This window comes from Tachypleus tridentatus, chromosome 4 (assembly GCF_004210375.1).
Source record: "Tachypleus tridentatus isolate NWPU-2018 chromosome 4, ASM421037v1, whole genome shotgun sequence".
In the NCBI taxonomy this organism is placed as follows: domain Eukaryota; kingdom Metazoa; phylum Arthropoda; class Merostomata; order Xiphosura; family Limulidae; genus Tachypleus; species Tachypleus tridentatus.
The window spans coordinates 107,222,932-107,249,564 of record NC_134828.1 but is presented as its reverse complement, the minus strand read 5'-3'; the positions used below and the strand labels follow the sequence as shown (position 1 = coordinate 107,249,564).

At 34.8% G+C, this 26,633-nt stretch overlaps 1 protein-coding gene across 1 annotated transcript in view; it reads right to left on the bottom strand.

Moving 5' to 3' along the window:
* The window catches only part of LOC143248186 (glycine receptor subunit alpha-4-like), a 59,072-nt gene extending 39,348 nt beyond the window's left edge, over positions 1–19,724 (bottom strand). The window contains exons 1-3 of the mRNA XM_076496619.1: positions 19,555–19,724; positions 1,042–1,157; positions 306–373 (exon numbers count right to left, since the gene is read on the bottom strand). Of these exons, the coding sequence (XP_076352734.1) occupies positions 306–373; positions 1,042–1,157; positions 19,555–19,649 (279 nt within the window). The 5' untranslated portion in view covers positions 19,650–19,724. The remainder of the gene's footprint in view (positions 1–305; positions 374–1,041; positions 1,158–19,554) is intronic.
* Between the last annotated feature and the right edge of the window lie 6,909 nt (positions 19,725–26,633).

Sequence of the window (26,633 nt, the reverse complement as noted above, 5' to 3'; positions counted from 1 at the left end):
GACAGCACTGATAGATCTGGTTGATTCTAGTACCCACAGTTATTATTTTACATACCATGTTGATACAGCACTGATAGATCTGGTTGACTCTAGCACCCACAGTTATTATTTTACATACCATGTTGACAGCACTGATAGATCTGGTTGATTCTAGTACCCACAGTTATTATCTTACACACCATGTTGATACGGCGCTGATAGATCTGGTTGACTCTAGCACCCACAGTTATTATTTTACATACCATGTTGATACAGCACTGATAGACCTGGTTGACTCTAGCACCCACAGTTATTATTTTACATACCATGTTGGCGGCACTGATAGAACCCAAGCTGTTCACGTAAATGTTAACCATCACATCTGTTGGTTTTCCTAAACAAAAGGAAACAGTCACGTGTATTGAAATATAACTTTTTAAACTATATTTTACTATTGAGTTTCAACTTATCTATAGAGAGTAACAAATTTCAATTACACTTTTCATATGTGTTCTACCATTTTATACCAATACCAAACAAAACTCCTCTTTATGTACCGTCTCTATCTCGAAATAAAAACAGTCAGTGATCAACGTATATCTATCTATCTACGTCTTAAAGATAAATAAAATATTTTGTACTTTCGACATTTAAAACCTAAATTCTTTAGAGGAACATGTGTTTGAAGAACTCAGGGTGCTCAAAAATTACATGATAGTAAAAGTATGGGAGTGAATTAAACTGAGATAGTTAAAATACATGTGGTTTTAACCACAAGGTTATGATACTTGAAAAGTACCATTCTGACGTTCACAGCACATTCTTAAATACTGATTTTATACTCATATATTTTACAGACTTTTTGTAATCAGAAAAATATATATTAACGAATAAATGTGCTTAATGTGCTATCAGTGCTGTGCCCTACATTTTCAGTGTTATAAGTCCTCAGACGTACCTATTGATGATATCAAACAACTATATAGTTGTTAATGCAAAAACTGGACCAACCTTGATATATCATAATAGCAGTATTTAAGATTTACAAAGAATAGGTCATACCTTCACCATAGGTTGGACACGCCCTCTTATCATATCCGTTCAATATAACGTCAATAAATGCCAACCTGTTTTCGGAAGAGGAGACGTTCTTTTCGAGTTGAGTCGATGAACTGAGACTTAATATATAAATATATCATATAAGGAACAGTATGGTTAATGCAACCATAGAAGAGATGAATAACAACATATTTTATTAAAATGTTGGAATATACACATTTCATCTTCAGTAAGTTCTTACAATTAATACAAAACTATAATTACAGCTAATCACTTGAATATTCAATTAAAGCTTACGTACTTGGGTTAAAAACATTTTTAAGGGTCATGGTAAGACTGGAAGTGAAGGGAGCTTGTAAAAAAACCAGTGAGTGAGGTTGAATATAATATACAGCCATACTAAATAAATTAATAAAATTATCCATATCGTTTGTGGCAAAGAATTAATACAAGCTTAACTCAACATGAGTTTGAAGATCTTGTTCAGAAGGTAGACTGTCTTTAATAATACGTTCCAACTCTAAAAGCCAGAGCTTAAGTTTTAAAGTCAGTTGAGGTGGTTTGTTGTCATTGTCCACTAATACGACCGCGTGATTTGACTGAGGTGCTGAACGATAATAAAGGGTGACTCTTGGAAATCACCATGGGCTTATGTATAAATACAGTTAAATAGTGTTTGTTTATTCCATTATAGATATTTTTTTAAGCTACTGTATATATATAAATATGAGTAAATATTCCGTGAACGAAGAGAGGTTTGAATACAATTTTTAACAAGAAAAAAAAAATTATCTCATATACTGGCTTAACGATAATTTGTGGGTTAATCTTTGTATAGTACTTATGTAACAGCTTAGTAAGTTGATTTTTTAAGAATTAATATCTTTCTCCTAAGTGAAAATGTAATGACATAAGAAGCATTTAGGTACAGGCCTATAGGATGACCATAGTCATAAATAATAATTATTTATTTACAGCTCTGGGTGTGACTACAAAGCAATGCCATCAGTCAAAGCAAAAGATAAATATTGAATAAAAATTGAATGACAGTAACAAACAGGTCATGGGGCCCGGCATGACCAGGTAGTTTAGGCTCGTAATTCAAGAGTCACGGGTTCGAATCCCCATCGCACCAAACATGCTCGCCCTTTCATCCGTGGGGGCATTATAATGTGACGGTCAATCCCACTATTCGTGGGTAAAAGAGTAATCCAAGAGTTGGCGCTGGGTGGTGATGACTAGCTGCCTTCCCTCCAGTCTTACCCTGCTAACACTAATCCAAATGGTGATATTTCATGAAGTAGTAAAGAATATATAACATTTACTGGGAAAACAACAATTATTTCTGCATTTATGAAATAGATAAAATCGTATGACTATATTTAGAAGGAGTTCGGGTATTAAAATAAGAGAACATAAATGTGCCAACATTACCGACATCAATGGTACTGTCTTTTATTTGGAAAAGCAGTATTGTTGTTGTTTTATTTAAAAAAAAAACAATTGAATAATCCTTTTAGTGGAGTCTACCATAAAATAGATCTAAGAGTTATTTTCAAAATTAAAAGTAGATTGATTTTGTTTTAATTTAAAAACAAAATTTCTGCACAAAATCATCTATCGTTTTTTATCAGTTTCTTTGTCTTGGAGCGTGGAAATATGCACATATACTCAGTGACAAGAAATAGAATACTAAAGAACATGTTAAGGGTGGTTTTAACGTAGATACAAGGAATTTTTGCTTCAAGATTGTCACAAGAAGAAGAAATAACGACAGCTGTTTGGGCACTAAAACGTTATTAATTAAGTCTAAAGTCATGAATCAATTAATTTGTATCATCTATGAAACTTTTATTAAAGTTATCACAAAAAACTGTTTTCTTATTTTTTGGCAATTTTAGGGTATGACTTTTTGCAGTTCTATCTTTGAAAGGTCCTGGTACTCCAAGTTGATCCACAATCCTTTGTTTTCCAATGTCATTGAATACAAAGGATATTCTATCTTTGAACTTCAAATCGTAACACTTCAGTTTTCGGTAGCATTACGCTACCTACAAACGTCAAGCAATGTCGAAACGTTGTTCCAAGAAATACGTTCCATCACGTTTTCTAATTGGCTCCAGTTGTGACCTGGTATGCTAATTTCCACACACAACTGTTTTAATAATAACGTCCTTAATCGTCTATTCAGTAATAATTCATCCTATTCATTTTCCTAATTCTTTAAGTTTTCGTAAAAATAACGAATATTATCGAAATTATGGCTGATACTTAACCCACAAATTAATGGCTTCTTACGACGTTCCAATTTCAACATGTGGAATTTTAAACCAAAAAAAGAAACACCGCAGAAGTCAATATTCTGACGACAAAGAATACCGTCACCAAAAGTTTGTTTGTTTGTTTGTTTGTTTTTTTAAATTTCGCGCAAAGCTACTAAAGAGCTATCTGCGCTAACCGTCCCTAATTTAGCAGTGTAAGACTAGAGGGAAGGCAGCTAGTCATCACCACCCACCGCCAACTCTTGGGCTACTCTTTTACAAACAAATAGTGGGATTGACTGTCGCATAATAATGCCCCCATGGCTGAAAAGGCGAGCATGTTTGGTGCGACCGAGATTAGAACCCGCGACCTTCAGATAACGAGTCAAACGCCTTAACCCACCTGGCCATGCCGGGCCTATCACCAAAAGTAAGCACTTGCATCATCACTTCGGATCCCCGTCACACCAAACATGCTCGCTCCTTCAGCCATGGAGGTGTTATAATGTTCCCGTCAATCCCATTATTCGTTGGTAAAACAGTAACTCAAGAGTTGGCGGTGAGTGGTTATGACTAGTTGCCTTCCCTCTAGTCTAACACTGCTAAATTAAAGACGCTAGCGCAGATAGTGCTCGTGTAGCTTTGCGCGAGATTCAAAACAAACCAATACATCATCACAAATAACCAAATAACACTTAAAAAAGCACATTTTCATTATTTACCAAACATTTATTACAGAGCAAACACAGTACTAAATGTTGTATACCGTTGTTGTCATTGTTTATAGACACACCACAGACAATCTGCACTCTGTCAACAGCGGAGAATCGAGTCCTAGATTTTAGGGTAGTAGATCCCCAAACTAACCGCCGACCCACTGGGATACTTACTGTACACTGCCATCGATTTTATGATTAAGAATACTATATGCATACCAAGACAAAGTAAAGCGTTTGTAACGAAGTTGAGTTCATAAATTATTTTTCACTTGAACTTCGAGTGCCCAAATTCTATCAAAACGAAAGAGCCTTTATGTCGTTTGTGTCATATTTTTGGTTCAGGTAGTAATTTCATCCATTCTAAGACCAGCAGAAAACGCTACATTATTCAGAATACATTTTTTTTTTCTTAGGCGTGTTTCAGATTACGCATAAAAAGCTTCATAGAATTACTTAATTTCAAGCGAATTCCACGCGGCGTATATCGATAGTTCTTGTCCTACTCTCACTTTAACGTATCTGTTATTAAGTTATAAACATTAAAATAAGTGTGGTTCGTTCTGAATTTCGCGCAAAGCTACACAAGGGCTATCTGCGTTGGTCGTCCCTAATTTAGCAGTGTAAGACTAGAGGGAAGGCAGCTAGTCATCACCACCCACCGCCAACTCTTGGCTACGCTTTTAGCAACGAATAGTGGACTTCACCGTTACATTATAACGCTCCCACAGCTGAAAGGGCAAACATGTTTGGTGTGATAGGGATTCGAACCCGTGACCCTCGGATTACGAGTCGAGTTCCTTAATTACCTGCTCATTCCGTGCATTGAAATAAGAATAACCTAATAAGCCCTCAACTGTCACTTGATAAAATGATGAGCGGCTTGCTGATTTTGAAACGGTGCATGTTAGTGAACGATTTATCGGAACAAATTGTTTCAAAACACTGTTATGTCGGTTCTGTTTGTACTTGTTGTTGTTTTTTACTCTAAGCTACACTCGTGTTGCTTTGCTAGGATATCACTACTCAGATTGTATAAGCAGTTTTTTCTTATTAAAAATTTTTCTGAGGCCCCGCATGGCCAGGTGGGTTAAGGCATTCGACTCGTAATCTCAGGGACGCGGGTTAAAATTCCCATCACGTCAAACATGCTCGCCCTTTCAGCCGTGTGGGCGTTATAATGTAACGGTCAATCCCACTATTCGTTGGTAAAAGAGTAGCCCAAGAATTGGCGGTGGGGGGTGATGACTAGCTGCCTTCCCTCTAGTCTTACACTGTTAAATTAGGGACGGTTAGCACAGATAGACCTCGAGTAGCTTTGTGCAAAATTCAACACAAACAACCAAAATTTTCTCTTATTAACACAAAGCTCTTTCAAAACTGTCCTTTCAAATGCATCATTTTAGTATGAAAAGTTATAGGCTGAACAGGCATCGTCAAATAACCCTTTAGCTATTCAAGTGACATAAAACTTCTCCTTTAAATCTGTAAGTATCTTAATAAAACACACAGAATACAATAAAAAACACATGCGTTTTATGAAATTTACTGCCCAAAGTTCATCAATTGAGACATGTAACTATTTGACAAAAACAGTTTTGAGAAACACCTTAGTCCTGCTAGAATACAATATAAGACACAGTTTCTTCTCGATAGACTACGTTTAAAACATCAATTTCTATTGCCAGACTAAAATAATGACAATAGTAAAAACAGTTTTGTCTTACCAGACTACAGCGATGATAATATTAGAGATACAGTTTTGTCTTACCAGACTACAGCGATGATAATATTAGAGATACAGTTTTGTCTTACCAGACTACAGCGATGATAATATTAGAGATAAAGTTTTTGTCTTACCAGACTACAGCGATGATAACATTAGAGATACAGTTTTGTCTTACCAGACTACAGCGATGATAGCATTTGAGATACAGTTTTGTCTTACCAGACTACAGCGATGATAACATTTGAGATACAGTTTTGTCTTACCAGACTACAGCGATGATAGTATTAGAGATACAGTTTTTGTCTTACCAGACTACAGCGATGATAGCATTAGAGATACAGTTTTGTCTTACCAGACTACAGCGATGATAGTATTAGAGATACAGTTTTGTCTTACCAGACTACAGCGATGATAGTATTAGAGATACAGTTTTGTCTTACCAGACTACAGCGATGATAATATTAGAGATACAGTTTTGTCTTACCAGACTACAGCGATGATAATATTAGAGATACAGTTTTGTCTTACCAGACTACAGCGATGATAACATTTGAGATACAGTTTTGTCTTACCAGACTACAGCGATGATAGTATTAGAGATACAGTTTTGTCTTACCAGACTACAGCGATGATAGTATTAAAGATACAGTTTTGTCTTACCAGACTACAGCGATGATAGTATTAAAGATACAGTTTTGTCTTACCAGACTACAGCGATGATAGCATTAAAGATACAGTTTTGTCTTACCAGACTACAGCGATGATAGTATAAGAGATACAGTTTTGTCTTACCAGACTACAGCGATGACAATATTAGAGATACAGTGTAGCTTTGCTCGGAATTCAAAACAAACCAAACTAAAACTCTATCATCGTGACTAATGGTACAAATTACTGTGAACAGTGATGGACTTTTAATTAGACGTATTTAACTGAAACCAGTTTAAATCAACTGCACCCTTTACTTCCTTTAGGATGATATAATAATCCAAATATCAATGAAATGGGTTTTGAATTTCCCTTTCATTCCTCGTGAAGTTCATTTAAAACATTCTGATCCGATGTTCGAGAATCTCATGAAGCTAAGCCAAAGAAGTTAAATTCCTTAAAAATTGTTTCGGTTCTAATAATAGGATTTTAAACAATTTAGCTACGTAGATTTTTAGTTTGAGATCGATTAAAATAGATGGAACTTAAACGTTTTTCTTCCATATTTCTTAAACATGTTTCGAAATGTTCTTCGATGGTACAAAGAGTAAACATTGAACATGGTTTGTATTCCTCAGAACTTAAACTATTTGTATAGAAAACCTTTATAGTAAATACCAGATAATTTGTTCTCTAAATGGCGTATAAAGTAAAGAGTTTTGATACATGTTACTAACCAAAATACAGTCTCTGTTCTAATATATTGATATTGTTACCTGAGTGATAACGGAAAGGGTAGCGTATGATTTGACAAATATATTCTGTTGTGTTAAAACACACATAATACTTTTTTTATGTAAAAGGACATAGTTTTGATATAATCTTTTTCTAAAGAGGTCAACACTTTTTTCAAACAGTTCCCTTTTACTTGGCCTAGAGTCATACCAAAAGCTTTGAAGCGTCAAATTGTTCGACTGTCCAGAACTTGTATAACAAAAACTGACATTACCAGAACAGTATTGCAAAATTAAATTGATAGAAATTGAGACACAACACTTTGGACTACAGGAATAGTTGTTCCAGGAAAGTCTACTGGTAGAGGCCGAAAAAAAAACCACTGTTCGAGATTACCATGTTTTGATCACGTCAATAAATTTCTGCATGACTTTGCAGTAAGAACAGAATGAACACATTTATTTCATGGTATCCATAAAGTATTTGAATAGGAGACTCAATAAAGAAGGTTATTTTGAAAGAAGGGTTTTCTACAAACAGGTATTGACCAGAATTGACCCCCGTCATCAGGTCACTTGGACAAGACATCATGCCAAATCACAGTAAACGAACAACGAAATAAAGATTTTGATTAAAACGAAATCCTTGGATTGCCAGATCCTATTGTCTGTCCTATTTGTTGAACAGAGTTTCCAGGTATACGCCAGTCAGCTTAATACCACTGATGTACGTTATATATTATTTATTGTGAACAGAACATCAATGCATATTTAAATATACCTTTTAATTTTCTCTGTGAATTGCATGACGAAAGCTTTACGATTTACAAAGGTAACCATTAAATTTTCTTTCAGCGCGAGCGTTTATTTATTCACAAGTGACTCGTTTTAAGTGCACCGTAAAATTTCCTAATATATTTTTTCTTGGCTGTACAGAGATGACTGCGCACGTGGCTCATTAACAAACGGAGGCCTAAAACTGTCTTGTTGACGATGTAGTGTACTGAAACCGAAAGCTTAGTGACGTGAGCATACGCTAATAAGTACGGCTATTTTACACTAACATAAACATTCCTTCGTTGGTAATAAGTTATTTATGAAGATTCTGAGAAACCTAATGTTTAATAGTTTGTTGTTGTTTGTTTACCGATAGCTACCACTAAAGTAAACCATATAAATGGAAATACTAGTGTAATATTAGGGCATATGGAAAACGGATTTCTTAATTTTTGGTCGTTGTAAATAGTCAACGTATATGTTATTTAATGTCACTGTTTGAGGTGTTTGGATAATAAAAAAAATGCAAATATTTTGTTAATTATCCATGAATTTATGCCTCTAGAATGTTAACGTATTTAAGCATTTTTTTAAATAGTATTCTAAACAGCTAGTTTGAGTGAAAATGTTTCACTTGTAAATAATTTTTTCAAAATATTACTCCTTGAAATCAAAAAAAGGCTTAGCGACTAGAACGTCATACGTGTACAAACACAAAGTTACTCTCATATAGTTACGACAAGCTCAGAAAATGTGATATTTTTATCACGTGACGTCGCTTTCATTCTCCCTTTAAATTTCAGGTTTTAACGACATTCGATCTTTTCCATTAATAACGTTCCAAGTACAAAACAGATGCTTAATAACAATCTTAACAAGAAACTAATATCATACAGCATTCAAATACTCATATGATAAGACCTAGTTTACAAACAAGATATTTAACAGATGAAAAACTGCCATATAATTTGAGGTTCTACAAAATCGTCAGACGTGTATTCATACCTTATTGGAGCCTCCATTCATCGCATACATTTTCTTCACCTATTTTAAATTTAGTGTCTGAATAGATCTAATAAATTAATTAATTCATAAGTCTGTTCCGAAGAATGAACAAAAACTAACTTCTATGATCTCATCTTTTCAAGTTGTCAAAGTTTCGCTTTAGAAAAAAAAACAAACATTAGTCGCGTGTACATAAACCCTCAATTGAAAGTAAACGTCTCCAAAGCAGTGTATGCGTGTGTCCATACTTTATCAGTAAAGAACAGGCTGATATAAATTAGTTGAAACAAAAAATAGTTACATAAATCCTCAATTAAAAAACAAACACATGTTAATAAACACATGTCCTTAAATTCTCAACTCGAAATAAGTAGTGTAAATAGAACATGAACATAAACCCGAATGAAGGATAAACTTATTTAAAGTAGTGTAAATACGTCGTTTTATGTAGCATCTGGTAAGTAAAATGTTCGTTATTTAAAAATATATGAATGTAAAATATTCGTGGTTCTATAAATGACAGACAAAAACTCGACACTTATTCGATATAGCTATGCAATAACTTAATCTTACTATTCTCAAGAAGCAGAACTGAACTGATCAATTGAGGTGCACGTGACGTAAATAAGTTATGTTCTAATGAAAGTCTTAGTAATTAAACTTCTAAGCAATCACTTAATGTGGTTTTAAAAGATAAATAAATATATATATATTTAAAAAAATGTTTGTTCTTAACATTCGTGTATAGGATGTATTAATTCAATTGTACCAGCTTCTGTGGCCGCTCATTGTGCTCTGTAAGGACTCCAGTCTAAAAATAGTTTAAAAACCCATCATGTAAGGATTACATAATGTTACCTTATATTCATGTCTATTACCTCAATATAACATTATACAAAAAAAGGAGCACAGTTTAAACAGGCTGAAAGAGAAAACTTCGAAAGTTCCTTTACTTAAAACATTCGTCGCAATAAAATAACTATAACAAACGTTTAACGTATTTGTGTTAACGAAACGTTTATTACACTGAATACTATTTACTTTATTATTTGAGTTCGGTCAATTTTATGTTTTAAAACTAGCTACGTTTTATAATTTAAAACAAAAAAGTAAAGAACAATAATGTAGTATATTTGTGCATAAATCCCCAAAATAAATTTCATAAATATAAGTTCTGTGATTAGAGAAATAATTACTTGAACTCATACAATATGTAAGACATCAGCATTGAATTAGAATCACTTTAATTAAACAAAACATTTATCTTTAAATACATACAAAGAACTTAAATAAAACTAAAAAAACATTCTGCCTGCCAAGTTCAGCTGTAAAGTTTAAGTCTCGAGTTAATGCGGTCACAGTTTAAATGAAGAAAAATTGGGAGTTTCACGTTTTAAGACCAAAAAAATGAGATAATTAATAAATAGCAAACGACCTTCGTATTTTATGACACTTCTGGAAAAAAGAACATTTGCACTGAAGATTGGTATAAAAACAATATATATATATATATAAAATATTACAAAACCATTTTCATCCAGGTTTCTTAGCTAAAGCTTTTCATGGCTTTTAACTAAATATAAAATTGGTGGTGTTATCATTCTGTTTACACCTGTTTTAGCATCTAAAACGGACGTGTTTTAATATTGATAATAAAAACATCACGTTTCTTTGGTGTCAAATAAAATCATTGTTGTAAGCTAGTTTAACTGAAGATGGCCGAGATTTAATATTGATGACAAAAACATCACGTTTCTTTAACATCAAATAAAATCGTAATTGTAAGCCAGTTTAATTTTTTCATAAACACAAAGGTATCAATAGCCCTTCCGACAATTCTTTTGCCTTGTTTAATAGTGGGGTTAAACTTGAATATTCCCTTCTGATTTTATTGGATATTTACCTGAAATACTCGTTCAATGCATGAGGAAACTCTCAGGGGGACATTAAGAAGATCATTTTTGGACATTAAAAGGAATAAAAGTTTTGCCTATAGTAACGAAATTTTTTAAAAAATTGAAAAATTTTGAAAGGTTCTTTGTTTACATATATAGTGAAATGTTTATTGGACAAGTAAAGGGTAAATCAAAATCATTTCTTTACGTAATGTAAGTAAATACAGTATCTAACAGTGTTCTGTGAGGGTTCTCTGTTCTCATTTGTGTATGTGTGTTTGTGTGTATCAAAATAAAGAAAATAGCTTTCTATAACTTAGTCTTAACATAGATCATGTGGTTTTGCCAGACAGAAAAGTGGAAAACAGAAAACGAGTTTTTCAAAACTCAAGACATGAAGGAAAAGCATTCGTTCAAAGTTCTTCACCAAAGAATTTTATCTTACATGACTCCCTGTTTTATTGAATTTTATCTTACATGACTCCCTGTTTTATTAATATTAATTTTTATACAAAAAAACTAAATTTTAAATTTCTATTGAATCGTTTCTTTGCGTGACATATGAATTCCATACATTTTATATTAATATTTCGCGTGATTGCAGGTCCCTTGGTAGTTGGAATGCCTCTTAAGCGTCAAAGAGATGCCGCCTCTCGCTGATTGGCTGTCTCATACGATAAAAAGAGCAGTAGAGTTAAATACTAGGGCTTTAAAGATTTTATTACAAGAGGCAAGTTGCTGGTTGGCTGAGATGAAATATATTACTAAAATGTGGATGTGAGAAATGACGAGTGCGCAGATGAATCATGAGTAAACCACCAGAGGACGATGAGGATTAATAGAAGTCAACATGCTTCAATGTGATTACGTCATTAGTTTTACAAATTTCACTCTCATAATAACCAAAAGCTTGAAATTAATATTTCATCTAATTTTCATAACATATTTTTATATTTGCATTAGCTTATCTTAGAGATATGTAGTCCTGAAAAGAACTATTTTATAAGTCAAACATTCAAACTCTTATTTAGTTAATGCTCGTTACATTAATTGTAATGCTGTACAGTTCGATGCTACATCATACTTACACTAACAAGTCTAGGTAATTATCAAAATGACTGTTTCTTATAGTCTTACAAGTACGTTATTTAAACTTTACATATATAACGTATGTTTTACCAAGTATAGTTTAGTAGTTTGACTTTATTGTTTACATATGTTCTTACATTATGAATCTATATATGAAATAATATAGCCCAGTTTTCAATCTTATGTCTACTTTTACCACCTAGCTAATAAACTTGATTGTTTATTTATTTTGTTCCAGTTAAACATGGTAAAACTTGTACTTTTTATTAACATAAACATTTCAATAGAACAGAATTTCATTAACCTCAGTTACTATTTCAGATTTTCTATTATAATAATTTATGACAGTAACACTTACCAACTGAGACAATTCAAATCACTAGAAATGATGAGACATATTGTAAGTATAACATTCTGACACACCATACAGTTGAAAATAACAATTATATTTACTGTTTATCATATATAAATCTAAAGTACATTTTATCCTTAACTAAGTTAATCCATTGGCACGTGACATATATCACAGTTAAACGTACCTTTACTAACGAAAGTTAATGAATCAACTTACTGACCTACACTGGATTTAGTTTAGTTTGTTTTTAATTTTATACAAAGTTACTCAAAGTATAGATATGCTAGCCCTCCCAAATCTAGCAGTGATAGACTAGAGGGAAGGCAAATAGTTAACACCCCTCACTGCCAACTCTTGGGCTAGTATTTTATCAATAAATAACAGGAGAGAAAATCATATTATAAAGCCCCCACATAGGTTGTATGAAGGTTTGGGGTCATTATCTTCTTGGTAGTGAAATCCGTTACCAATTGCATGCAAACCACTAGGTATACCATGATGGACTGATAACTGATGGTATTTGTGCTGGGGTCCATTATTCCATCCATCCCCCCCCCCTAATAAAGCACTAAGTCTACGGATTTGCAACTCTAAAATCAGGGGTTCGATTCCAATCGGTGGGCTCAACATATAGCCCGATGTGGCTTTGCTATAAGTAAAGCACAAACACACACACACACCATCCATTTTTGCAAATACCTCTTGTCACCTCAACAGAAACAAACACTCCCAAACCATCACACTGCCTTCCCCATGTTTCATCGCAGATGCTATGCATTGAGGTAAGTATTTTTCATCTTTCTTCCACCAGACATATAACCTACATTTTGAGCCATATATGTCACATTTGGACTCATCCATCCATAACACACTTTTACAATAATCAAAACTACATTTTTTTTACTTTTTAGCAAATTTCAGTCTCTTGACAATACTTGGAGATCGAAGTAAAGTATTTTTAACTGTTACATGACCAAATATTCCATTCTCATTGAATGTTCATGATACTGTAGACCTGGGCACCTTTCTGTCATTTGGTACATGGTCGTTTATCTCATGCTTGCGATCAGTGGCAGTCTTCCTTCTGTCCCAAAGACTACATAAACAAAGATACTTAACATCAATATAATTGAGTTCAGGTGTTCTGCCTTTTCCTTTCCCATTTTCAAATTTACTTATCACAGTCCCACGATCTAGTGTGAACTTGATGGTCTGCAGCAATTGGTCGGAGATCCAATCAGCATCACGTAAAGCTGTTAAGCAAACTCTCTGCTCTACTGACAATTCTCCATACGTTTCTCGGCCGTGCCATGACAACAAAACTTAATATATAACGTTTCTATCAAGTTTTAGCTGAGAAGTGTTATTAAACAGAATTATTCTAGCACATACCAACACCATATGTTAACTTCTTTCTATATTTTAGTTATTTCATACTCTCAATTTGATCAGTATGTTCATTTAAGCAGAACCATTAAGGCATCCCCTGGGTACAAGTGTATTGGAATTCTAAAGAATGATAAGTATTGTAACCCTAGTTTATTCAGTTGTCAACAGAGATCAGGAAAGCATTACCATAGTGTTAACATTTACATTCTGTAATGGCATGGAAGAATTAGACCCATAAAATGAGAAAAAAAAACGACTAAATATCTATAAGATAACCGTGTATTTATCAAAAAATATATATTATGCAAATTAGATGAGATATACATTATAAAGTTTGGATATATTATGCAAATTAGATGAGATATACATTATAAAGTTTGGATATATTATGCAAATTAGATGAGATATACATTATAAAGTTTGGATATATTATTGAATTGTAAATTATAAAGTTGATGATACTAAGGCATGTTTAGTACCTGTTGACCCACAACATCTTCTGAACCATTTGCAAGTTCTTCAGAGATTACTTCATTGTCTTTCACTTTAGCCCCCTGGTAAATCGACACCTGGTGGCACAGTTTGGACTTATGACATCAAGAACTATGATGACCCGAGTGACACGCCTGCTGGTACCACTTCGTTGGACTAGGAAGTCATGTGATCTCTTTGTCTCAAGCTATCTCTTATCACTCAGTGATGTCGAGAAAACCCACTGGTAGAGAAATATATATGTAAAAACAGCTCGTTTGGGTTGAGAAAATATTTTACATAGAAGAGCGAACAATTTCGACCTTCTTCGGTCATCGTTGTTCGCTCTTCTATGTAAAATATTTTCTCAGCCCCTAACGACCCATTTTTGCATATATATATCTCTTATCACTGCCCTCCTCATCTGAAGCAACCAATCAGCGTAAGAAGCTATACTTTGGACGCCCAACGAATATACCCCAACTACTTCCATACGAATTCTAGTAAACTCAAAATAAACCCTGAAAAGAATTATAACTAAACAACTTCTTATGTTGACAATGTCTCTGTTATGTATAATTTATTAAAGTTTAGCTAAGTCGTCTCTTTCTTTACTATTCACCATTAAACAATACTTAAAGAAGGTGAATTCCAAGCTTCACAGAAGCGTGAAAACATGTTACCTTTATTATGATGATTCAATAAGAACGAAATCTGAACGCAAGTTCCCAATTTGAAAACAGAATTGTATTTTACTCGTAATGGAAATACTTTTCGAGTTTTCATAAAATAATAAGAAAATAAAAACACACTCAAAAGCATTCTCTATTAATATTACATAGCTAACGTCTTCGTGTGTAAATCTGTTTATATTGTAAACGTGTTGAGGTTCGGTTAACACTAACGCCAGTAAGTGGTATCAAAACTACCAGTTACATGTGTGAAAAAGAGTGAAATTGATAATTTTTGTGGTGAAATGGTTTCTTGCGCTTCTAGTCTAGTGGTGAATAAAGGTCAATATTCGCAACAACAACACCTCAAGTACAAAAAATATAACATATAGGGAAAAAAACAACTCAACACGAGATTTCTAGAACGTTCCGTTAATTTCATTTGATAAATAACACAATAGAGCAAATGGTAACCTAATCGAAAACTATAACAGAAACAAAACAAAGCATTGTTTTTCATAAAAGCATTTATACTTTTAGTATTACACAAACCATGTACCCTCTAGTGACTCGGAGACAAGTCTGAAAGGTTATAACGCTAAATTTGAGTATTGTTGGGCTTGGCACAGATAGTTCAATGTGTTGCTCTGCGCTATACAACAAACAAACATACAGTACGAGAAACATTGAGCCACTATTAGTTCTCATAACTCTTCATGTCTGGCATAGTATTCAATATTAACGTTATCTTAAACATTTTGGTTATTACTTCGACGGCATATAGAATGGTAAAGTACATAAACAATAAGAATATGCGGGCCAGATTCGAAAGAAACGTATTAAACAGATCATATCCTATTACATGCAAACAAACAATAACAAAACGATTATTTAACCTCCGTTAATACACAGTCCATGTTACTAAACGTTCGATAACACGCAGTCCATTTTACTGAACGTCTGATAATACATAGTCCATTTTACTGGATGTCTGATAATACATAGCCTATTTCACTGAACGTCTGATAATATATAGTCCATTTTACTGAGGGTCTGATAATACATAGTCCATTTTACTGAACGTCTGATAATACACAGTTCATTTTACTGAACGTTTGATAATACATAGTCTATTTTACTGAACGTCTGATAATAAAGACAATATTTATTCACAGTATCGTTCTCGATACCACGTTAATATTTGTGTGTGTATGCATATGAACAAACTTTAAAACCGAATTGAATAATACCATTTGTCTTTACCGCTACTCTCTATTCACCAACATACAACTTATACAGAATTACACTAGTTTGTACCATATTCAGAATAATTACTAGTAGATATGTCACAGTACTTCTGGTAATGTTTATAGCAGCATGCATCATATTAGTGTAGCGAACTACTATGAAACGTTCATAATTCGATTTTTTTAACCAGGTGTTTGATCAATGATCTGCATGTATTCATTATTGGTCGGTTTTCTCAACACATATAATTACAGCAAAAGGAAGTATAGAATATTGGAGATTCTTTACAGAAACTTGTTTTTTGTTTGTTTGATTTTTCGTACAAAGCTCTTAATCGCTGTAATTTCACAAAAGCTTCAGTTTCAACCACATGTTCAAAAGTGGGAGTGGCTTCTCTCACACTGGTAAAAGTATTATGCATCTACAGAATATACTGAGTGTACACCTATTTTATAAGGTTATTTCCTTGAATAGCTGTAACAAAATAACCCGTTTTAGTTACTTTTACGGAATACTAAATCATTGTATTTCTTCTATCAATGTGTTTGAACAAAACCTGAACGATAGAAATAATAATTAAAGTATTTGACTTTTTAGAACAACTTATTGGAAACCTAGATAAGGAATTCGATAAATTAACGTCTCTCAATTATTTCTTTCTTTTTTTATTATTGTAGGCCAGAAGACGGTTTGTGTTCACTCCAGTAAGGCCCTTTAGAAACTGTGTTATCAAATACTCATGTAAGGATCTCATTTTACAGACATTTATATTGTAGAAACGTACATTAAGTCAAGAAACGTTCACTTTAGAGATACCCTGTTAGTAGTCAATCGTTTATATTATTTCAATAGAAACATATCCATAACTTTGTTTAACTTAAACTGGAGTTTATTATGAGAAATTTCTATAAATGTAAATTAAACCACGACCTATATCCCCAGAATATAACATTATTAGCTCAATATTTCGCTATAACAGTTTTGTTTGTTTGTTTGTTTGTTTGTTTTGAATTTTGCGCAAAGCTACTCGAGGGCTATCTGTGCTAACCGTCCCTAATTTAGCAGTGTAAGACTAGAGGGAAGGCAGCTAATGATTACGAGTCGAGTGTCTTATCCACCTGGCCATGCCAAGCCTAACGGCTTTGTTAGAAGCTATCGTCATCCTAACAGTTACTTAATCCAGTTAAATCTAAATTGAAAAACTGTCGTACCTAAACTGGATATTAATAAACGCATATAGAAAGTACATATTATATTAAATTAATATTAAATATTCTTAATTTTATATTTTTGACACAAATCAAACCAACAATACTAAATAAAATGGGTGAAACCAATAAGTAAACTATTAATTAGAATGGAATACGTTACTTATCTAAAAAAATTATTCATTTTTGTATTGGTAATTATGATGGAAAACTATTTCATAGACGACAAAATCATAGTTCCAGGTTTTGCCACCAGTTAGAGATGCGTTGCTAGGCGGCCTTAATGGATGATTGCATCACAAAGTAGAAAACCTGTTTCACGGCCGCCATGACTTATACAGCGTTCGACTCGTAATCCGAGGGTCGCGGGTTCGAATCCCGGTCGCACCAAACATGCTCGCCCTTTCAGCCGTGGGAGCGTATAATGTTACGGTCAATCCCACTATTCGTTGGTAAGAGAGTAGCCCAAGCGTTGGCGGTGGGTGGTGATGACTAGCTGTCTTCCCTCTAGTCTTACACTGCTAACTTAGGGATGGCTAGCGCAGATAGCCCTCGAGTAGCTTTGCGCGAAATTCCAAAAACAAAACAAAAACAGACTTATACAGTGCGTCTCAAAAATAATACAATTATTCATTAATTCGACAGTTAATTAATAAAATCGTCCCTAAAAGGTTGCTTGTCACTAATTAATTAAAATATTTATAATTAATTCATTTATATTAAATGATCATAAAAGAGACACTTAACCTTGATTTATTAGTTAATTATAAATAATTCGTCTTAAAAAGGCTTAACACTAACTTATCAGTTAATTAAGTTTCCTATCCTAAAATGATAATATACAAATTTTAACTTTCTCTTTTTATTATCAATCAAGTGTTTTTCAATGACATATTATATTATTTAGTGTAATATGATTGCAATTACATAAATTTTTACTACTACATGTTACATGTCTGTAAGTTTAAATCACCCTAGAAAGGGTGACATCATGGGGGCCTATCATCGCTGTGATGGTTGCCTAGAAACGCGTTCTCGGATAACAACTTTTTACGTTATGGCCACCTGTCATGACAGCCTACCAACATGTCCTTGGTAAAATCGTATGTGTTATATCTCCTGTTATTCTTATGTCTCTGTTAGTTTCACATAGATAGCACATATTACGTATTTTGTATTATTTTGAAAAAGAGAAACTATGAAGATAGTTTATTAATCGAAAATGTGGCATTTTTTACACTTTTAAGCATTTCTTATACAGTTCCTAAACTGTTTATAAACAGAATACTTTAAAATTAAGGAAATTATTCTCTGTTCATTTCCTTTAAACGTGATGGAACTATGACGTTGTAATCCTTGACGACATCATCCCCTTTGTCAGCCAATCAGCGTGATGCGGCATCCTTTGGGCGCGATAGTGCAGGTCTTACTATTGATATAAAGTAACTTGGAACAAATCCATCAGCTCGTGTAGTGATAGCAACTCCTTTATTGTGTACGATACCAGTTCAAGTTTCGTAAGATAAAAAGTACATACAATAGAATAATGAACGGTAGTGAAGGTACTGTTCAATAGTTGGTACCGTAATAGTGGGATTCTTTCGTCATTAGGTCTTTTGACACGTGTAACTTTAACACTTCTAACGATAAGTTTTCAAACACTCTATTGGTTATATTTATGTTTTACAGGAAAAAACTAGAGAACTACCACTAACCTTTCGCAAGTATTACAGTAGCAAAGCCTGATTCTTTACAGCCATTTATTTGGTAGACAGATGTAACTTTAAAGGAACTAGGCTATGATTAAATACTCAGTAATGGGTTTCATAAGTACAACTACCAAACCCTCCAAGAAGCTTACAAAATGCGAAGTTTTATTACCAGATAGAACGTGCTTACAATAACGCACCTTGCATGGTTCAGCAAACTTTGCTTTATAAATAACAATATTTCTTACCAATCAGCTGACGGAAACAAAATCCAGTTACAATTTGAACCGTATTCTCAAGACGGCTGGTATGGGTATTAAAACTTTAATTAAAATAAAGTACAGAACAACGGGTTTCTCGTCATCACGAATTTACAGTTTGAATCACCAGCTCTGGCTATCCCCCGTGGTTTAGGTTTCACTGCAGCACATTACGTAGAGATGTCTTATTGAATGAAGTTATTTGGTTACGAGCCTGAACAGGATGATTCTGAAATGTTACTGTGGTAAAAACTAAATATGAGTGTGGCCTCGCCGTCTTTTATAAGTATCACGAATGTTATTGGTCGTAAACTCTGGTTGGTTAATTCTTACACGTAACTTTGTGCTTACCTGGAACGTAAGGCAAGAGTAGATATCGGCTGGCCAAATATAGCAATTGTTAAAAAATATACTGTATTCCGCAGACGAATCTTCGGTACTGTCATCTTCACTCTTTCGCCCTTTACGAGATCGGTCGCTGCTAATATAGTCTTCAGAGTGTTGACTGAATTTTATGCGTGAAACACATACACACACACACAGCTCACTGCTACGTAAAGCGCATGTTTTGTGAAGCACGTGAAAGGTAATCGCAATGTATGGGTTTGCAGCCTACAAGTTATACGTCAGGTGCATAAGTTGTCATCAACTTACTGTCAAGCTGGTTTGTTGTACACGTACGATTCCAGCTCTTGGTCTTTTCCCTTGAATAATATTTTTAAGGTATGTTTCAAGCGCGAGTACCATTACAGAAGTTACGCAAGCGGTGAACCAAGCATCTTTCATCGTGCAGTCATTTCGTGGTTCTCGCATTCGATCACGCCGTTATTCCGTATAAGTTTATATCTGATTAATCTCGCTGGATTCAACATTATCATGTTCTTTCTATCGGAAAAATGCACCAATAACAGAAGTCACAAAGTTAAATTAATTATAAGGTAACCGGTCCAATGTTTTACACAAATAAACTTTATAAGTTCTTAGTGAGATAAGAAATGTAATACAGTATAAGTGTGGCTTAGCGAAGACGATTCTGGTCTGAGTTTCATTTTACGTTTTCCTTATTTATATGCAAAACGGCTCGTTTGGGTTGAGAAAATATTTTACATAGAAGAGCGAACAACGTTTCGACCTTCTTCGACCTTCTTTCGACCTTTCAACCTGACGATGACCGAAGAAGGTCGAAACGTTGTTCGCTCTTCTATGTAAAATATTTTCTCAACCCAAACGAGCCGCTTTTGCATATAAATTCTCAACAAGTGGGTTTCTCGACATCACTGGTTTTCCCTTATTATTGGCCCGGCATGGCCAAGTGGGATAAGGCATTGGACTCGTAATCTGAAGGTTGCAGGTTCGAATCCCGGTCGCACCAAACATGCTCGCCCTTTATGTTTTAATATTGTAACCCAACATTATATTTGTGATAATTAACATAAGAACAATTGACATTTTCACATCTCTTTGGGGCCCGGAATGGCCAAGTGTGTTAAGGCGTTCGACTCGTAATCCGAGGGTCGCGGGTTCGAATCCCGGTCGCACCAAACATGCTTGCCATTTCAGCCGTGGGGGCGTTATAATGTGACGGTCAATCCCACTATTTGTTGGTCAAAGAGTAGCCCAAGAGTTGGCGGTGGGTAGTGATGACTAGCTGCCTTCCCTCCAATCTTACCCTGCTAAATTAAGGACGGTTAGCGAAGATAGCCCTCGTGTAGCTTTGCTCGAAATTGAAAAAAAAACAAAAAAACAGACTTATACAGTGCGTCTCAAAATAATACAATTATTCATTAATAAAACTTTTTATTTTTGTCATATCATGTCTTTATACGGTTGATCCCTTTGTTATAACTCATGTTTCGTGAATTTTCTGACGTCTCTGGAAATAGGTACTTGGTATTTATTGCTTGCATCTGAGCGTCACCTTATACAACACTTTGGCCAAATGTCTTACACTGCTAAATTAGGGACGGCTAGCACAGATAGCCCTCGAGTAGCTTTGTGCGAAATTCACAAACACGCACCCCTATCATTTTTATTGTATTTTTTTTCCTTCTTGTAATAGCGGTCGTTGTTTTCTCTTTCCTCTGTGATAGGAAGTTAAAATAAAGCCACTGACAAAAGAATAACAACAAATAAACAAGAAATATAAGTGGTTTTATTTTAACTACATCTGTCGTCAGATGTTTTCTCTTCCGTTCATCTTTCCGCCATATAGATTCAACTTATTTTTTCCCACACTCCATAGGTTTTATTTCTCACTTTCCATTCTCCTTATGTTGTTGTTTCTCTTTCTTTAGTTCCGTTTGTTCCTTATGCTTATTTCCCTAACATTTTCCACTTCCGAAGTTTTACTTCCGGGTAATCGTTCTATTATTCCAGTTTCTTTCCGCTGTTCCTCTCCTTCTGTATTTTCTTGTTATTTATATCGTGATTTCCACTGTTATTTTTTACTCTATGAACTGTCTCCCCTTCTTGTCGTCTTATGGCCTTTAACTTCAGTTTCCATGCATTCCACGCTGTTTATTTTAACACATGGCATCCTTTTGTTAACCATGTTTCAACATCATGAGCATCATTTGATCTACAAAAAATTTTACATGGATATAAAATGTATCACGTGTTCAATTGTAGACTTTACTGTGTTATTACAGAAAAGACGTTTGAAAATATTTGTTTTGCTCTTGCATAAACATGCTCTTACGTTGGGAATTTCAAATTTTGCACAGCAGCAACTAAACCTATCCCTACGTAATTTGACTGAGTGAATAAAAATATTTGGTTTCTCTCCTTGCTAAGCTTCTTAAGTGATACACATTGAAGTCCAAAAGCTTCTTAAGTGATACACATTGAAGTCCAAAAGCTAACGGTGAGTGCTCTTAACTAACTACATTCCTTCTTCTACGGCTATGCATGGCCAGATGGTTAAGGCACTCGACTCGTAATCCGAGGGTCTCGGGTTTGAATCCAGGTCGCGACAAATATGCTCGCCCTTTCAGCCATGAGGGTGTTATATTGTGACGGTACAGTGGGAAAATAATATCTCGAATTTAAGACGCACCCTTGTTTTCAGTTCGGTTAAACGTGAAAAAGATGCGTCTTAAATTCGAAGTAATACGGTATATATAATTCAGTATATATAATACTGTTATCAACTACGCCAATAAGCGTTTAAACTTCTATACTATGACTTAAGAGCCAATCAGTATTTTACAACTTCTGATACTATATGCGATTTTAGCGTTATTAAACACCCAACATATAAATTCGTGTTTATTACAACCAGCTTTCCAATGTTAAACTAAAATTGTTCGAGATGTTTTATCTTCCTAGATGAAAAATATACATAATAATAAACACTATCGAAATACGATTGAAGACACTGTCTTTAGTAGCAACAGAAAATTCTTAAAACAATATATACTCTTCAAAAAAAAGAAAAGAGTAAAGAAACGCAAAAGGCAAAATTTGAGACAAATTGTTAACAAGTTTATTGCGGGTAGTTCTGTATGACATGTGTGAAACTTTGCACATTCACTGCTGAACATCCAAAGTCTGCAAAGGCGAAGTCCACGCTCACTTGTTGACGTTTAACGTCACTCAACGTCAATAACGAGTATGCCCCCCGTGAGCATCAATAACTGCTTGGCATCTCCTGCCCATGGAAGCGATGAGATGACGAATTACATCCTGTGGAATGGCTGTCCACTCAGCCTGCAAAGCTGCTGCAAGCTGAAGTAGAGTCTGCGGTTGAGATTGTCGCCGTTGCAGACGTCGGTCCAACTCGTCCCAAAGATGTTCGATGGGGTTTAAATCTGGTGATCTGGAGAGCCAGGGAAGAACGTTGATGTTGTGGTGTCTCAAGAAGACAGTGGTGAGTCGGGCTGTATAAGGACGAGCGTTGTCATGTTGAAAAACGTCGTTGACGTTCACCATGATGGGTTGCACATGGAGCCTAAGAATCTCGTAGACGGTTGCGTACGGTCTGATCGAAAATCCTACCCAGCCCTGGTATGGTTGAGGCAGTAGACGTCGCAGTGGTGGTCCTATCCCGAAGGTGACGTAACCGGATGTAGCGATCTTGTGCGGGCGTGGTCACACGAGGTCTGCCAGATCGTGGACGGTCACGAGTTGATCCATGTTGTTGGTGACGATTTCATAGCCTTGTGATGGTGCTTGGGTGGACATTCACAGCTCTGGCAACATCTGATCGAGATTCGCCTGCTTCCAAGCGACAATGGCGTTGTTGCGTTGTGCTTCAGTCAGTCTTGGCGTAACTGTATTGCGTGTCGGTGGCTTAACACTGAGATATAGAAACCGAGAACCCGTCACTTTTATAGGGATTTTGCACATGTTGCACTTGCAGAACATGCAGATCTCTCAAACAAATTTATTGGACACGAATGCGTTTTGGCGAAAAATCCGATGTTTTCCTCCGTTTTCAAAGTGCACAACTTTTATTGTCATTTTGGTCTGACAATCAGTGCCTTAACACGTGTAACATCACATACTCTGAGCTTGTAACGTTATTACATATATTTCTCTTTAAAATAAAACAAATATCCCTTTTGCGTTTCTTGTTTTGAAGAGTATATATATCACGTCATTTGGAATTGAGTACAGTATATATATCACTTCATTTGGAATTGAGTACAGTATATATATCACTTCCTTGGGTACTGAGTACAGTATTTATATCACTTCGTTGGGTACTGAGTAAAGTATATATATCACTTCCTTGGGTACTGAGTACAGTATATATATCACTTCCTTGGGTACTGAATGCAGTATATATATACAGGGTGAGCCAAAAGTAGGTGGACAGCATTTGGAATAGGTTTATGTATTGGTTATATTAATGCAATTGTATATTATAACTATGTTGCAACTATATTATTTGTGTTATATAATTACAATTTTATAATTACATTTGTTTTAATTTAATCTGTTTTCTTTTTTTTTTAGATTGTTAATAGAACCCATAATGTCAAATACTTTAAATACAGATAACAGAATATGGGTGTTAAAAGAGTATTGGAAATCTCAAAATACTGAAACCATAAGGAGAAAGTGGGTTGAAACATTTGATACTCCAGCTCCAAAATGACAAACCATTTACCGTATCCGTGACAAATTCGACGCCACTGGCTCAATCCTTAATGCTGCTAAAACTGGTCGACCCAAAACAGTCTGTACAGAGAATAATAAGCAACATGTTGCCGATGTATTTGTTCAAAGTCCAAACAAATCCACCAGAAGAGCTTCTATGGAATTGAACATACCACAAACCTCTATTAGGCGAATTATAACGCAAATTGGGTTGAAACCCTATCGACCACAACTAATTCATGGCTTATTGGAGGATGATCCAGACAGGCGACTGCAATTTAGTGAAATTATGCTGAACAAGATTGAAGAAAACCCAGGAATTTTAGATAACATTGTGTGGAGTGATGAAGCTTCTTTTAAATTATCCGGTCATGTCAATAGACATAATTGTGTTTACTGGTATAGTGAGAACATGCATTTAACATTAGAACAACAGCTAAATCAGCCTGGTGTCAATGTTTGGGGTGGTATTTCAAGCTCTAGTGTTTATGGACCATTTTTTTGGACGGAACAATTACAGGAGATAAGTATCTCGAAATTCTAAGGAATCAAGTTGTTCCCCAGTTACAGCAACAACCTAATTTACATGACTTTTATTTTCAACAAGATGGGGCCCTCCACATTATTCCAAAGGAGTTCGTGAGTATCTTGATGAAACATTTCCATTGAAATGGATTGGTCGAAGAGGTCCAATCGATTGGCCGGCACGTTCACCGGACTTGAACCCTATGGATTTTTTCTTTTGGGGAGTACTCAAGGAAAAAGTTTATAGTCAAAAACCAAGAAGTGTCGGTGATTTAAAAAATTACATAAGAGATGCATTTCAAGAAATTAATGCCCAGAGTGACTTGTGCAAAAATGTTTGTCGAAGCGTAAGAGGTAGACTTCAAAGCTGTGTAAATCAAGAAGGAAAACAATTTGAGCATTTGCGTTAATAAATAACATTTTATTTTCATTAATATAATTGTCTTATAACATATAGTTGTACGTATACGTGATCTCTAAATAAATGTTTTTTTACTGTCCACCTACTTTTGGCTCACCCTGTATATATCACTTTTTGGGTACTGAGTTCAGTATATATATCATACCCTAAGGCACTGTTTTCGAGAGTCAGTTTGAGTACTTGTTCTATTCTGGGGTGTTATTAAGTTAAATATTTTTTCTTCCCCTAACGATTATTTATTTTTATCTGCATCTCTTCTTTGCCAAAGAATTAATTATTTCTGAAGGTAACTGTGAGACGGCGCGGGAAGTGTTTAAAGGAAATCACTACAAAGGTTTGTTTGCTGTACTTCGCACAAAGTTACTCATGCGCTCTCTACATCAGTCGTCCCCATACTTGAAATGTAAAACTACATGGAAGACAGCCATAGTCAACACCACCACCCACCATATTGGAAATTGACTGCTACTCTTAATTTCCAAAATATTCTGTTTAATAACGTTTTAGAAGCTGTACAAGGTTTGCACTAGTTATGGGTTTGAAGAAACAATAAAAAGAACAGAGCAGCAGGCACGTTTAAAACTGTGAGAAGCACAACCTTTTATATTAATAAAATATCTAAACAGTGCCTCTTATTCAGGATAATACAAAATAAGTAATACTCTTTATCTATCTATGTGAAACTAATGGAGACCTAATGGTTTGCTTATTTGTTATTAAGCATAGAACTACACAAAGGACTATCTGTACTCTGACCAACACGGGTATGAAACCCGGTTTCTAGCAGACATGCCGCTGTGCTACTTGGGAGCAGGCCTAAGGGTAACAAGAAATATAACACAAATTATTTTACTTCCAAAGAAAACTCAATCATACATTTTTTATTCTCACCTCAATCTTTTAATTATTTTTTTAATTTCGAGCAAAGCTACTAGAGGGCTATCTGCGCTAGCCGACCCTAATTTAGCAGTGTAAGATTAGAGGAAAGACAGCTAATCATCACCACCCACTCTTGGGCTACTCTTTTACCAGTGAATAGTGGGGTTGACCGTTACGTTATAATGTCCCCGCGGCTGAAAGAACGAGCTGGTTTGGTGCGACGAGGTTCGAACCCGCGACCCTCAGATTACGAGTCAAACGCCTTAACCTACCTGGCCATCTTTTAATACAACGGTTTCTTATTTGAGAAATACGTTTTTTATGGCAAAATTTATATCTAGGTTATTTAAATTATTTTTCAGATTTTCGCAGCTCAAAATACTGTTTCAATTTGGTGGATGGAGGAATTTTGCGTCCATTATAACTTTATCTGGATTCCTTGGTGTTTTGGCATTGCGTTTGTTTGCTTCCTTTTTTGAATTTTACGCAAAGCTAGTGAGGA